The sequence below is a fragment of the Eptesicus fuscus genome, chromosome 25, assembly GCF_027574615.1.
Source record: "Eptesicus fuscus isolate TK198812 chromosome 25, DD_ASM_mEF_20220401, whole genome shotgun sequence".
NCBI lineage: Eukaryota > Metazoa > Chordata > Mammalia > Chiroptera > Vespertilionidae > Eptesicus > Eptesicus fuscus.
The window spans coordinates 10,407,126-10,419,629 of NC_072497.1; the positions used below are offsets into that span (position 1 = coordinate 10,407,126).

The following is a 12,504-nucleotide window of genomic DNA, read 5'->3' on the forward strand; positions in this document are numbered from 1 at the left end:
GACCGCTCACCATTCACTTAACTTCTCCCAACAGGCCAGCAAGCGCCTTGAGGAGAGAGGAAAACAACCTTGCCTGGCCCTAGCTGGTGTGGACAGAGCGTTGGCCTGAACACTGAAGGATCCCGGGTTCGATTCCCGGTCAGGGCGCATGCCCCAGTGTGGGCTCGATCCCCAGTCGGGGGCGTGCAGGAGGCAGCCAATCAGTGATTCTCTCTCATCGTTGATGTTTCTCTCTCTCTCTCTCCTCTCCCTCCCTCTCTGAAATCAATAAAAAAATTTTTTTAAAAAAAATCTTGCCTGATTTTCACATGCTCTCCTTGGAACCAAAAGCAGGACCTGTATCCTCCCCATCGCTCACCTCCCCCCCGCCCCCTTGTCCTCAGGTGGGGACATGATGGACCCTCCTGTGAGGGTCCAGGGCAGCCGACGTGAGCTCAGGCTTCCTGAGTTCAAATCTTCCCTGAACTTCCGGAAGGTCTATCCTTGCAGATGACAATGCTCAGAGCTGGGGGGAGGCCTGGGCCCCCAGAGAGAGAGAGGCCAGCAGGGCCAACGGGGCATGTGGAGAGGACACAGGTAAAAAGCCCCCATTCCTTGGATGCTTCCTACCTGTCAGTTCTGCCTCAGGTGCATTGTTGCCGACCCAGATACATTGTTGCAGATCCTGGTTACATTGTTGCCAGTCCTAACAGCGTCCCTGATACAGTGTTATTATCCCAACCTACAGATGGGAACACTGAGGCCTGTAGCTCCCTTTCCCCGTGCCTCACTGCCCCCGAGACAGGGAGGCAGCGAGGTGTTTGAGGACGAGCCTTCAAAGGCAGCGCCGCGCACAAGCGACCCCCCCTGACCCTGGCGGATGAAAGGCAGGCGCTGTCCAGGCCTGTCCCGGCGAGTTCCCATCCACCCCGTTCCACATGCACACGGCGTTTTGTTTTGTTTTGTTTTGTTTTTTTACAAGATTCTCTTTTACAAGCTAAGCTCCAAGGGAACATGCCAAGTTCAAATGATTGTGTTTACATTTTCGGTAAGAAATACCCCAGCTCCCAGGTCTTCCCGGGAGCACGCTGCTTTGAATGATCATTTCGGAGGTGTGAACCACATTCAGGACTCCTCTTCACACTGTCCCAGACAAGCGAACTTCCTGGGGGGGGGCAAGGGGGGCAGGCTTTACCTTCAATGAGGGCGACAAAGGCCTTGACCTGAATAGAACCTGGGGGGTGGGGGGCTGGGTCCCCGGTGTGGTGTGCGCAGGAGGCAGCTGATCCGTGATTCTCTCTCATCATGGATGTCTCTCTCTCTCACTCCCCCTTCCCTTCTGAAATCAATAAAAAAAAACATATAAAATGAATAAAACTTTCTAAATGTGAACCTGAAGAACCACCTGAGCATGGAGCGTAGCCTCAGCGAAAAAAAGCGAGAAAGTGGATTCTGAAAATACCGAGAAGGTATGAAACCGAGTACAAAAACACACACACACACACACACACACACAAAACTCTCCCACACGATGCAGCCGAGGCGAGCCCCCGCCAGGAAGGGCTGTGGGTCTCTATTCGGATTTCTCACCGGCGAGCATCCTAATGACCTCCGCTCGCCCAAGGGGACTCCTGGGAGAAGGATAATTAACGTGGAACCGCGTGTTTAAACGGAGCGATGGCAAGTAAACACCTCGGTTTCTTTTTCTCAGCATGAATCAGGAGGGGTGTGTGTGTGTATGTGTGTGTGTGTGTTTGGGGTTTTTTTTTGGTGTTTTTTATTTTATTTTATTTTATTTTAATATATTTTATTGATTTTTTACAGAGAGGAAGGAAGAAGGATAGAGAGTTAGAAACATCGAAGAGAGAGAAACATCGATCAGCTGCCTCCTGCACACCTCCCACTGGGGATGTGCCCACAACCATGGCACATGCCCTTGACCGGAATCGAACCTGGGACCCTTGAGTCTGCAGGCTGACGCTCTATCCACTGAGCCAAACCGGCCAGGGCTGTTTTTTTGTTTTTTTTTTTAAATCTCTCATCTCAGAAGACATAGTGTGGGACTTCTCACGTATTAAAGTCCCGTAATGACATCTTAAATCCCACGCTGTAGAAAGCACCCTGCATGGCGTTAACTCTCCCCAAACTGTTCACATTGCTTAGCGAGAACTTAAGACCCTCATGCTCAACACGGTCTGATCATCTTAATCCCGGGCCACCTCCCGGGAGTTGCTACCGAAGCCTGCCGCCAGCCTGCACATCTTCCTGCAACTGGTTCCCAGGAGCGGAGCCAGAAAGCAAAATCTATGGGGGGTGGGGGGGGGGGTGGGGGGGTGGTGGCCCCGCTATCTTCCTCCTTGGGGAACAGTTCACTGTCACCCAAGAGGCTGCATTTCCCGGCTGGCCGCTAGGTGGCGCGTCCGCATTGGTGAGGTGGGCAAAGTGTGTCCACCGGACCTGTAACCTCAGACTCCGGCAGAAACGGACAAATAAAAAAGCATCGAGGGGAAGAGCATACGAAACCGATCTCCCAAACGGAAGGCGAACTGCTGGGGCTGGTCACTGTTTACTGGGGGGGGGGGGGGGGGAGGAGGGAAAACGGGGAGTAAAATCACACAGCTGGGCTTCACACGCAAAATGCAATCCCGTTCAAGAACCTTAAGAAAATGAAGTTGTATTCGACTGACCACCTACGATGCCAAGCCTAGCACACTGACATGGCCAGGGCAGTCAAGCATCAAGCGTGTCCTGTCTTCCCGGCACTCTGCAAAGAGCGCATCACATCCCTAAGAGCAGTAATGCCCGGCTGGTGTGGCTCAGTGGTTGAGCATCAACCTATAAACCAGGAGGTCACTGGTTTGATTCCCGGTCAGGGGCACATGCCCAGGGTGCGGGCTCGACCCCCAGTAGGGGGCGTGCAGGAGGCAGCCGATCCATGATTCTCTCTCATCATTGAGGTTTCCATCTCTCTCTTTCCCTCTCTCCCTTCTGCTCTGAAATCAATAAAAAAATTATATATATTTTTTTTAAAAAAGAGCAGTAGCAAGTTTAGGTTGGAGGGGCTTAGTATATGCCAGCCTCTATCCTAAACACTTGGTGTATAGAGTAACTCATTTAATTTTTAAGTAGGTTCTATTAAAATGACAGTTTCAGCCTAGCCGGTGTTGCTCGGTGGTTAGAGCGTCAGCCTGCAGACTGAAGGGTCCCCCGGGTTCCGTTCCGGTCAAGGGTACATGCCCGGGGTTGTGGGCTCGACCCCCAGTAGGGGGCGTGCAGGAGGCAGCCGATCAGTGATTCTCTCTCATCATGGATGTTTCGATCTCTCTCTCCCCTCTCCCTTCCTCTCTCTGAAATCAATAAAATTTTTTTTTTTTAAATTAGGGCCATATAACTGTAAAAGTGACCGGAACCATAGGCATTGTAGAAGAAGTGACTTTCCGCTGTGTTCCGGTACAATCTGAATAGCAGCCCACACGTCTAAGAAACCCCCCCAGTCCGGGGCAGGAGGGAGGGAGGAGGAGAAAATGGAAGCCGCTGGCATGTGGTTCTCTGGTGCTTTATGTAAGCACAGCAAATAATTTCTACGGTTTGACTCAGGGCCTTCAAAACTTATGTAAGGTTAAAAAAAAATGTGTAAGGCATTTTATGGTATGAGCATGAATTTTTTTTTTTTTAACTTAAGAACTCAGTCCAGCCCTAGCCAGTGTGGCTCAGTGGCTAGAGCGTCGGCCTGCGGACTGAAGGGTCCCGGGTTCGATTCCGGTCCAGGGGAGGTACCTCGTTTGCACACTCCTCCTTGGTCCGGGCCCTGGTCGGGACGTGTGCAGGAGGCAACCAATTGATGTGTTTCTCTCGCATCGATGTTTCTCTCTCTGATTTTCCCTCTCCCTCCCACTCTCTCTAAGAAATCAGTGGGGAAAATACTCTCAGGTGAGGGTAACAACAAAAAAAAAAAAAAAAAAAGGAGGAGGAGGAGGAAGAGGAGGAGGAGGAGAACTCATTCCAATAAAAAACAAGGAGAAAAAAAAGTAGTTCTCAGCTCAAGTCTAGAAATATCAATATTCCCTTGAGATTGTGAAATTAATTGATTTCCTAAGCCCTAAGTGTAATGGGAATATGTGTGTGTGTGTGTGGGGGGGGATCTGGCTCTCTACAATCGGAGTAAAACTGATGGTTGAAAAACACGAAACCATGTGGCCTTCGAAGGTTTGAAATCAAAGCTATTGTTAATATTTTGGGTCAGAGAAGACCAAAGCGATTTAACAAAAGCCACTCCCTGGTGCGGAGGGACCAGGCTTCTATTCCGCTAACAGCCTCACTTGTTTATTCCCCTTTTTGTCCCAAACATGTGTCCCTTCCTCAGAACACATCAGTTTGGTGTTTTTGCTTTAAATATATTTTTATTGATGTCAGCGAGGAAGGGGGGGGGAGAGAGAGAGAGAGAGAGAAACATCCATGAGGAGAGAGAATCATGGATCGGCTGCCTCCTGCACGCCCCCTACTGGGGATGGAGCCTGCAACCCGGGCATGTGCCCTGACCGGGAATGGAACCGTGGCCTCCTGGTTCCTAGGTCGATGCTCAAACCACTGAGCCACACTGCCCGGGCTCCCCCTTCTTAGTTTCATTCAAATCCCATTTTTACCAAGAACTAGAAAACTCCCTCTCGGTGCCAAACACCATTTTGAAGGCAGGGTCAGAGAGCCCTGGACTCGTTTATTCACGTTGTTGCCTGCATCTCGCTGAGGAGCATCTCAGAGAAATCAAGAAACTGCCCCCGGAGCGCACGTGCAATTATCGCGCGTTTAGGAGATTGAGAGCCGCGCATCCCCCCGGCCTCAGGGAGCACCTGCCAGGAGCTGGTGGAGGAGGGCAGCTCAGAGCGAGCTGGCCCGCGGGCACGGATACCTCCTCCGTGAACTTGGGCTGATTTTTTTTTTTTTTTTAATTGAGTTTTGAAAACAAATCGAAGAAAATCACAAGCCGGAGGAACGTGGCGCTGGTGCGCTTTTATGATTAAGAAATATGCTTCCAGCGTTAATTGCCGCCTCAATTTCATTTTTACCCTCGCACGCCTTTAAAGGCAGCAAATTAGTGGAAATTAGACAAAGTCTCCAAATGAGAAAAGTGTCCCGATTTGCAGAAGGCTAATTAAGCGATGCGTAAAAAAGCGGAAAAGGTTTGGTGGCGGCTGTTGTTGTTGTTAATCCTCACCTGAGGATATTTTTTCCCATGGATTTTCTTTTATTTTTTTTAGAGAGAGAAGATGAGAGGGAGGGAGACGAGGGGAAAGAGAAACCTCGATGTCAGAGAGACCCATCAACGGGTTGCCTCCCGCAGGAGCCTGGACCTGGTGGGCTGGGATCGAACCTGCAACCCTAGCACGCCCTTGACAGGGACTGGAACCCACAAACCTTTGGGGCGGGGGGTGGGGGGGCGCGGCGCTCTAACCACTGAGCCACAGCGGCCAGGGTGAATGCAGAGGCGTCTTGCCAGAAGTCCCACGGCCCCTGCAACTCGGGACGTGCCACGTGCCACGCGGGCACACACCTGTGACTCCTGGCGTTTTGGCAAAAGGGAGCTCCAGCGCTGCGCATTTTAAACCCAAACCGTCAAAACCGCCCACGGTATAAAGAAGGCAGGGTGGCCGACCGTGACGGGGCGAATGTCTCCTTTTAGGCCATGGCCCGCAGTGTGACACGGCACCCCCCGAGGCAGAGGGTGCCTCCAGCACAGGCCTTCACAAGATCAACAGGTTTAGCTTCATTATCTTAAGTCTACAGCAAGGTCCTTTAAGGGCCTATTTAAAAAAAAAATAAAAAAATGCTGTTTGCAGTCTCCTTGAAAACAATGTATCGTGTAACCGTTTGCAGGCAACTCTGTTTCAGGCCCGAGTCGCTCAGATGCCCCCCGAGGACACCAAGCAAAGTCCTCTCTTGCTGCGGCGAGCTCAGGCAGGGGCCCGGCCACACTGCATACAGCAGGCGCCCACTCGGCGCTGGCTGTGCCTGTCCCTGTGGCTTCTCGTGGCTCCTCACCCGCAACTGGCACGTTCTCACAAAACCAATGGAAACCCGGGTTGGAAGGGAAGCGGCCATCCCTCAGGGATCCCCCCCCTGGCTCCACTCACAAGGCAACAAGTGAAAATGATCCATTTCATTTGCATTTACTGCCCCGGCTCTTGCAACAGTAATGAGAGAGAGAGGATACACATTCTTCCTCGGTGAACTCAGCCAAAACAAAGACTCAAAACAAACGTAAACAACAATTCTTCCCTGCATCCCTTCCTAGGAAAGGGCCAAGGTAAATTTGGAAAGGGCAGAAAAGTGTGGCAACCACACACACACACACACACACACACACACAAATATGCCTTGGTTGGACTGTAAAAATCTTTTGCTCCTTAAGAAACTTTTTTTTTTTTAAGGACGGTATGCCTGCCTAGCTACTGCAGGTTACAAAGATGCTTTTCCCCAGCTCAGATGCTAAAGCTGTGCAAGAAATAAAATAAGCAATAAAGGGATAAAAAAAAAAAACACAAAACAAAACAACAAAAAAACAAAAACAAAAAACAACCCCACTACATTCAAATGAACAGCTCATCTTCATTCCGTCTTTATACTCTCAGTGGTGGTTCCGGTGGAATATCAGAAAAGAAAGTGAAAATTCCTGACCCCTCTGACAACACCCCGTTAGTTCTGTGTTGGAAAACATATGGAAAGAGCTGGAAATATTAAAAAAAAAAAAAAAAAAAAAGCCATCCGGACTCAGCTTCTAAACTCTCGTCTTGGAAAGACCAACAGTGTTTCGGGTTCAGTGAAGAATTTTCCTGCTACAAACCTGAGTAGCATTTGTGTGTGTGTGCGTGTGTGTGTGTGCGTGCGTGTGCGCGCGCGTGTGTGTGTGTGTGTTTCCATCCAGCCCCTCCATCTTGAATTTGAACTCTGTGTTCCCCTGGCTGTCCATGTCTCCCGGATTCTTTTCACGAAATGGCCACAGGGTGGGAAATGCATGTGATTTTTTTTTTTTTTTTTTTTTCAAAAAAGGCCATCCGATTACTGGACTATCACCCTCAAGCGTCAAGCTTCGATGACCCGTTGGGGGTGTCACTGGAATTATGGCAAAACTCCTTCCGTCACACAGGCACAGCCGGGCACCCACCTGGTGGCCGAATGTACTCAAGAATGTCAATCTAACCCCCTAGGTGACAGTGCGTTCTTGCCCGCCTTCGCGTATTTCTTTGAAAAGAAAGAAAGAACCGGTTTGTTGAAATAGAAGTCACATACCATAAAAGTCACTCATGTTCCGTATATTCAGAGGGCTGTACGACAGCACATTTTCACCGCCCCCCAAAAAGAAACTGGGTACCCTTCCCCACTGACCCCCGCCTCCCCTTCTCTCTCTCTCTCTCTCTCTCTCTCTCTCTCTCTCTCTCTCTCACACACACACACACACACACACACACACACACTCCCGGTCTCCTCTCTCTCTATGGGTTGGCTCCCCCTGAGCTCTGCATACGTGGAATCAGACCACACGATACGTGATCCTTTGGGCCTGACTTCTTTCGCTTTGCGTGTTTTTAAGGCTCTCGGGGGCCCACCTGCCCCTACTTCCCAAGCTCGGACTTCTCCCATCCTCCCGGCACATCCAACCAAGCAAAAGGCCCGTGTCCTGGGCCACCTCCCCCTGAGGCGTCCGCACACCAGCCTGTGCTACTGGGCTCGCCCCCAACTCCTTCACGCACCCGTCCCACACCTGACCGGAGGCCATGCCTGTGTCTGGGGCAAAAAAAAAAAAAAAAGGACTGAATAAAAATCGACATGGCCACGACATGTTTAAAAGTGCACTTCATTATTATTTTTTTTTTTTAGAACCATCCGATCAGCTGGCCACCACGCCTAGCGCCCCAACCTCATGGAGACGCTCTGTCCATCCTCGATGGATGGGAAACCGCCTCCCAACACGTCTCAGTTGTCCAAGTTCGAGGGGTGTTTTGTGTGTGTGTGTGTGTGTGTGTGTTTTTAAAGCTCATCCTATGGCTGGCAGCAAGAGGAACCACGAACCCAGAGTAGGCCAACACAAGAGGGGACCCCACTCTTTATGACTGCCCTGGACCATGGGTATTGTATCAGCATTTCTGGGCAAAAAAAAAAAAAACCACAAAAAACGGAATGGATGCCCGCTCTGGGGTATCCTGGGTAGGTACCCTGAAAACCCCAGAGCTGCAGGGAGGGGCAGGTGCTGGGTTCGAGGGTCCACAAAACCGGGCATATCCGGTGCCTGGCGGCCTCAGGTGGCCACCCTTTCAAGGCCTCCTCCTGGAGCCAGGCTTTGGCTCTGCGGGATTGGAAACACCCATGACGCCCCCTCCCCCTCCCGCCTGTTTTCTCAAGGGGAAAAAAAAAAAAAAAAAAGACAGAAAGAAAAGATAAAAAACAAAAACCCGCCTGGCCGAAAGAATGTATTTTCCTGAAGACGCTCCCAGCAACAGGGCACACACGCCTGCCTCCAGGCCTCCTGGGACGAGGCCAGGCCATCCCTCCTTTTGTGAATTTCAGAAGTTACTCACGTGAAATCACAAAACCAGAGCCGCAGCCCGGGGTCCCGGCGTTTTCCAAACTTTACTGTCGCTTTTCAAGGCTAAGAAACCCCCCCCTTCCCCCCTCCTCACACCCCAAAATGCGGGTCGGTGAGCCCCAAGCCTCTCGCCCCACCCAATGAGCTGAAAGTGGAGAAAACAAAAGAGCAGGGGGGCTCTGATCGGGCCAGGTCTGGCGGGCCTCGAGGCGCGCGTCTGAACTCCACGCAGCCGACACGCAAATTCGATAAAATAAAATAAAAAAAATAAAAAACCTGCTCTCCCTGCGCCAGGGACGCACGGCTTACCGGGCCTGGCAGGAGGGTGTGTTTAGACGGACAGACAGCCTTTCCGAATTGAAATTGCGCCCTGGACCGGGCCAGGCAGCGCCCGATGCCTCTGGATTCTCCCCTTCGCTCATCAGGGCTCAGGGGTGGTTTTTTAAGTGGCGCCACCTGCATACCTACCCTTGGCAACCGTGAGCTCACCGGCGCGCCCTCGCCGCTTCCTGCGCCTGCATGGAAACTTTTTAACCGCCACCAAGTCACCTTACCTTCAACCATGTAGCAGCCGCCGCCTCTGTCATTCCCTGAGAGTTCCAGGACCCCCTCCTCACCGCCCTCCGCAGCCCATGGGGGTGGTGGTGGTGGTGGGGGGGGCCGTCACTTCTTTTCCCCTCCCTCCCTCCCTCCTTCCCCTCTCCTCGCTCTTCCCTACCCCTACCCGACGCTACCCAAACAAAAGCTATCAGATTGCAAGCGATAGCGCGTGTGGAGCGATATTGCTTATTAACTATGTACAAAGGAAGTGCGGGGCGGGCGCGGGGGTGGGGGGGGGGGGGGCGCGCCACACTGTTCTGGCCTCAAAGCCAAGGCCAGGGCTGCGCGCTCGCAAAACAGAACACGCTCCTCTCTCCTCTCTCCTCCTCCGCCGCCGCCGCGGAGCCTCGCGCTCTGGCCGGAGCCTCGGTATCCAGGGGTCCCCGCGCGGCGCGGCCGTGTGGCGGCGGCGACACCCCCACGTGGCACGCACCGGCGTGGAACTGCACGTCGGCTCCGGCCACACACCCACTCGCGCACTCGGGTGCCGCGTAACCACCCCCTCTCCAGCCGGGCCCGGAGGCGGCGAGCGGCCACCGGACGGCTACAAAGTGGGAGGTCTCAGAGCCCTCGGCGCTCGGGCGGGACGCGCTCCCCAGAAGCGCGGAGTTGGCGCAGGGCACCCCCGCCTTCGCACCTTCTCCCCCCGCCCCCTTTCCCCGGGGCTGCACGGCGGGATGCGGAACTCGGCTGGACCGCTCCCCGCACCTCCGAGCCACACCGCGCAGCCCAGGGAAGCCGGGGGCGGGTCGCCCGCGGCGGAGCGAGCGAAAGTGACGGGAAAGGCCAAAAAGCTAAAGCGCCGAGGGGTGCCCAGCGCGTCGCCAGACAGGAGGCCGCGCTGAGATGTTTGGGAAGGTGTGCTGGGGTGCGGGTCCTCTCCGCCGCCGGGCAACTCTCCACTGAGAAGAACTTGCACCGCTCCCCGCCCCCCCCCCCCCCCGCGCCGGGCCAGTGGGCTCCCCGCCACCAGACACCGAGTCTGCCCCGCTGCCAGGGCTCGGCGCGCCCGCGGGAGCGCAGTCCCCGCCGTCCGTGCGCTGCGCTGGGGCCACGGCGGCCGCCGATCCTCTCCGCGCGCCCGGAGGGGGACGAGGTGCGGGTGGCGGGGTGCGGCCGGGCGCAAACTTCCCCGATCGAGTCCCAGCGCCTCGCGGGGCACTGAGCGCTTCGGAGACGCGCTGGCCGCGGGGCAGGGCGCTCGGGACATCGGGAGAGAAAGCCCCCAAGGCCCTTCTTGCGGGGGGGAAGCGCTGAGCCAGGGCGCGCGGGGGGGTGTAAGTCACCAGCCCGGGCCCCCGCGCCGAGCCCCTCTGCGCCCCACCCGCGCGGGGGGGGGGGAGGGGGAGCGATAGCCACGACCCCTCGGATTTCGCAAACAGGGCGCAGCCCGTCCACGGAAAAGTTCCCGCGGCGGCTGCGGGCGGGCGGGCGGGCGGGCGGGCAGATACTCACTTTCTCCGCTCGTCGGCCAGACGGCGAACACGGCGGCGACAAACAGGAGCGCCCACAGCGAGGCCAGGGACCCCCCTCCGAGGGCGGACTTCATCCCTGCGGCTGAGGACAAAACTCTCCTTTCTCAAAAATAAAAAAGGGATGGGGAGGGCAAGGAAAAGTCACCAGCGCAGTCTTCGCCCCCTTTTCCGAAGGCGAGGGCGAAGGAAACAGGACTCCCCAAGGCGGAGCGGACGGGGCGGGCGGCGCGGGGGGCCGCTCAGCGGCGGCCGAGGGCTGGGCGCACTGGGGAACCCGGGGCGCACCGGGGCGGGCGCTCGGCGGCGTCGGCCTCCATTTTCAAAGCAGAGAGAGGCGGGGGGGGGGGGGGTGGCAACTGCACCGAGAGGGGGCAAAGCCCAAATCCGTCCCGGCTCCGGCTCCACAAACCCGACCCCGACCCCAGGGGGAGGCTGTCCGCTGCCTGAGCTTCGGCGGCGGGAGGGCGCGATGCAGTTCGCAAGCTTTGCCCGAAGTGCCGGGCGCGGGCGAGGCCGAGATGCGGAGTCAAAAATGAATGAGCGGCTCCGCTCCGGCTGGTCCTGCGGGCTCGCCGCCGCCGCCTCCCTCAGCGCCGCCGCCGCGAGCTCCTGCCCAAATCCAGGGCGCACACAAAGCGGCGGGCCGCCCGCGCCGCGCTCAGCGCTCCCGCTGCCCGCCCCGCGTCGGCCCCCGCCTGCCGCCGCCGGCTCCGCGCGTGGGGGCTCCGGCTAAGCTGAAGGTCAAAGCCGAGGCGCGCGGCGCGCCGTGGAGCTCCCCCGGCGCGGGAGGGGCGTGGAGGGCCCGGGGAGCGGGGCCGAGGGGCTGCAGGCACCCGCACGGGCGCGCCGGGGGCAGACGCACGGGCTGCGTCCCCCTGGCTCGCCCGCCTCTCTCGAGCTCGCCCGGTGCGCTCGCGTGTCCTCAGGTTTTTTCCCTTTTTTTTTTTCCTCCGCGGAGCGGAGTTAATGCTGGTAAACAAGAGCCTCAGCCTCGCCGCGCTGCTGCCGCCGCCGCCGCTGCCACACACTGGGGGCTGGCGCGCTCGCGCCTGGGTCCGCGCACACGCTCCCGCGCGCCCCCGGGAGCCGCCACCGCCGCAGCCGCGGCGCGCCCAGGGCCCGGCCCAGCCCGGCGCGCGCCAAGAGCCGGAGCCCTGGATCCCAGGGACGTGCGGAGCGGAGCCGGAGCGCGAGGTGCAAGGCGGAGAGGCACCGCCCCCGCCCCCCGCCCGCGCGCACCCAGACGCCCGCTCGCGCGCGCGCGCGCGCCCCCTCCCCGCTCTCGCCCCCACCCGCACTGCGCGGGCCACTCTGCACGCGCCCTCCCCTCCCGCAAGACTCCAAAAACAATGTCCCAGGCGCCAGTCCGGGCTCGGGAGAGGGGGCCGAGCGGGGAGAGGCGAAGGGGAGGGAGTGGGGTGGGCGGGGAGTGCGGGGCCCGAGAGGTTCATTGAAAAACAACAGCGCGGTTGGAAAGCGCGTCTCCCTCGTTCTTGAAAAGCCTCATTGTTTCTTGCAGCTGTTGCAAAATAAATAAAGAAGTGCGTGCATGCGGCATTTTTTTTCGCAGCCCGCTGGGAAGCCCGAACGAGGCGGGAGGGGCACACCTGGGAGAAAGGGGACCCCCGAGGCTCCCAAGGCGGGCGCTTTCCCGCAAGGCTGGGGCGGCCGCGGCGTCGCGACTGGGAAGCCCCGAGTTGCGGGGCTCGCGGGGAGCTGACGGGGGAAGGGCGCGGCCCGTGGGGCTCGGCCTGGGGATGCGAGGGGAGACGACCCGCAGCTGGGGAAGGGGGGGTGGAGGGAGGCTCAGACAGGCTGCCCCGCGCGCCCAGGGCGCGTGCCGGCGCCGACCGCCAGGGGGCGCAGCGGCCG

General features: G+C 57.1%; 1 protein-coding gene across 1 annotated transcript in view; it reads right to left on the reverse strand.

The window, feature by feature from the left end:
* The window catches only part of IGF1R (insulin like growth factor 1 receptor), a 123,832-nt gene extending 112,864 nt beyond the window's left edge, over positions 1–10,968 (reverse strand). Inside the window, exon 1 of the mRNA XM_054713321.1 lies at positions 10,613–10,968. Coding sequence (XP_054569296.1) covers positions 10,613–10,706 — 94 coding nt within the window. The 5' untranslated portion in view covers positions 10,707–10,968. The remainder of the gene's footprint in view (positions 1–10,612) is intronic.
* Positions 10,969–12,504: the final 1,536 nt, after the last annotated feature.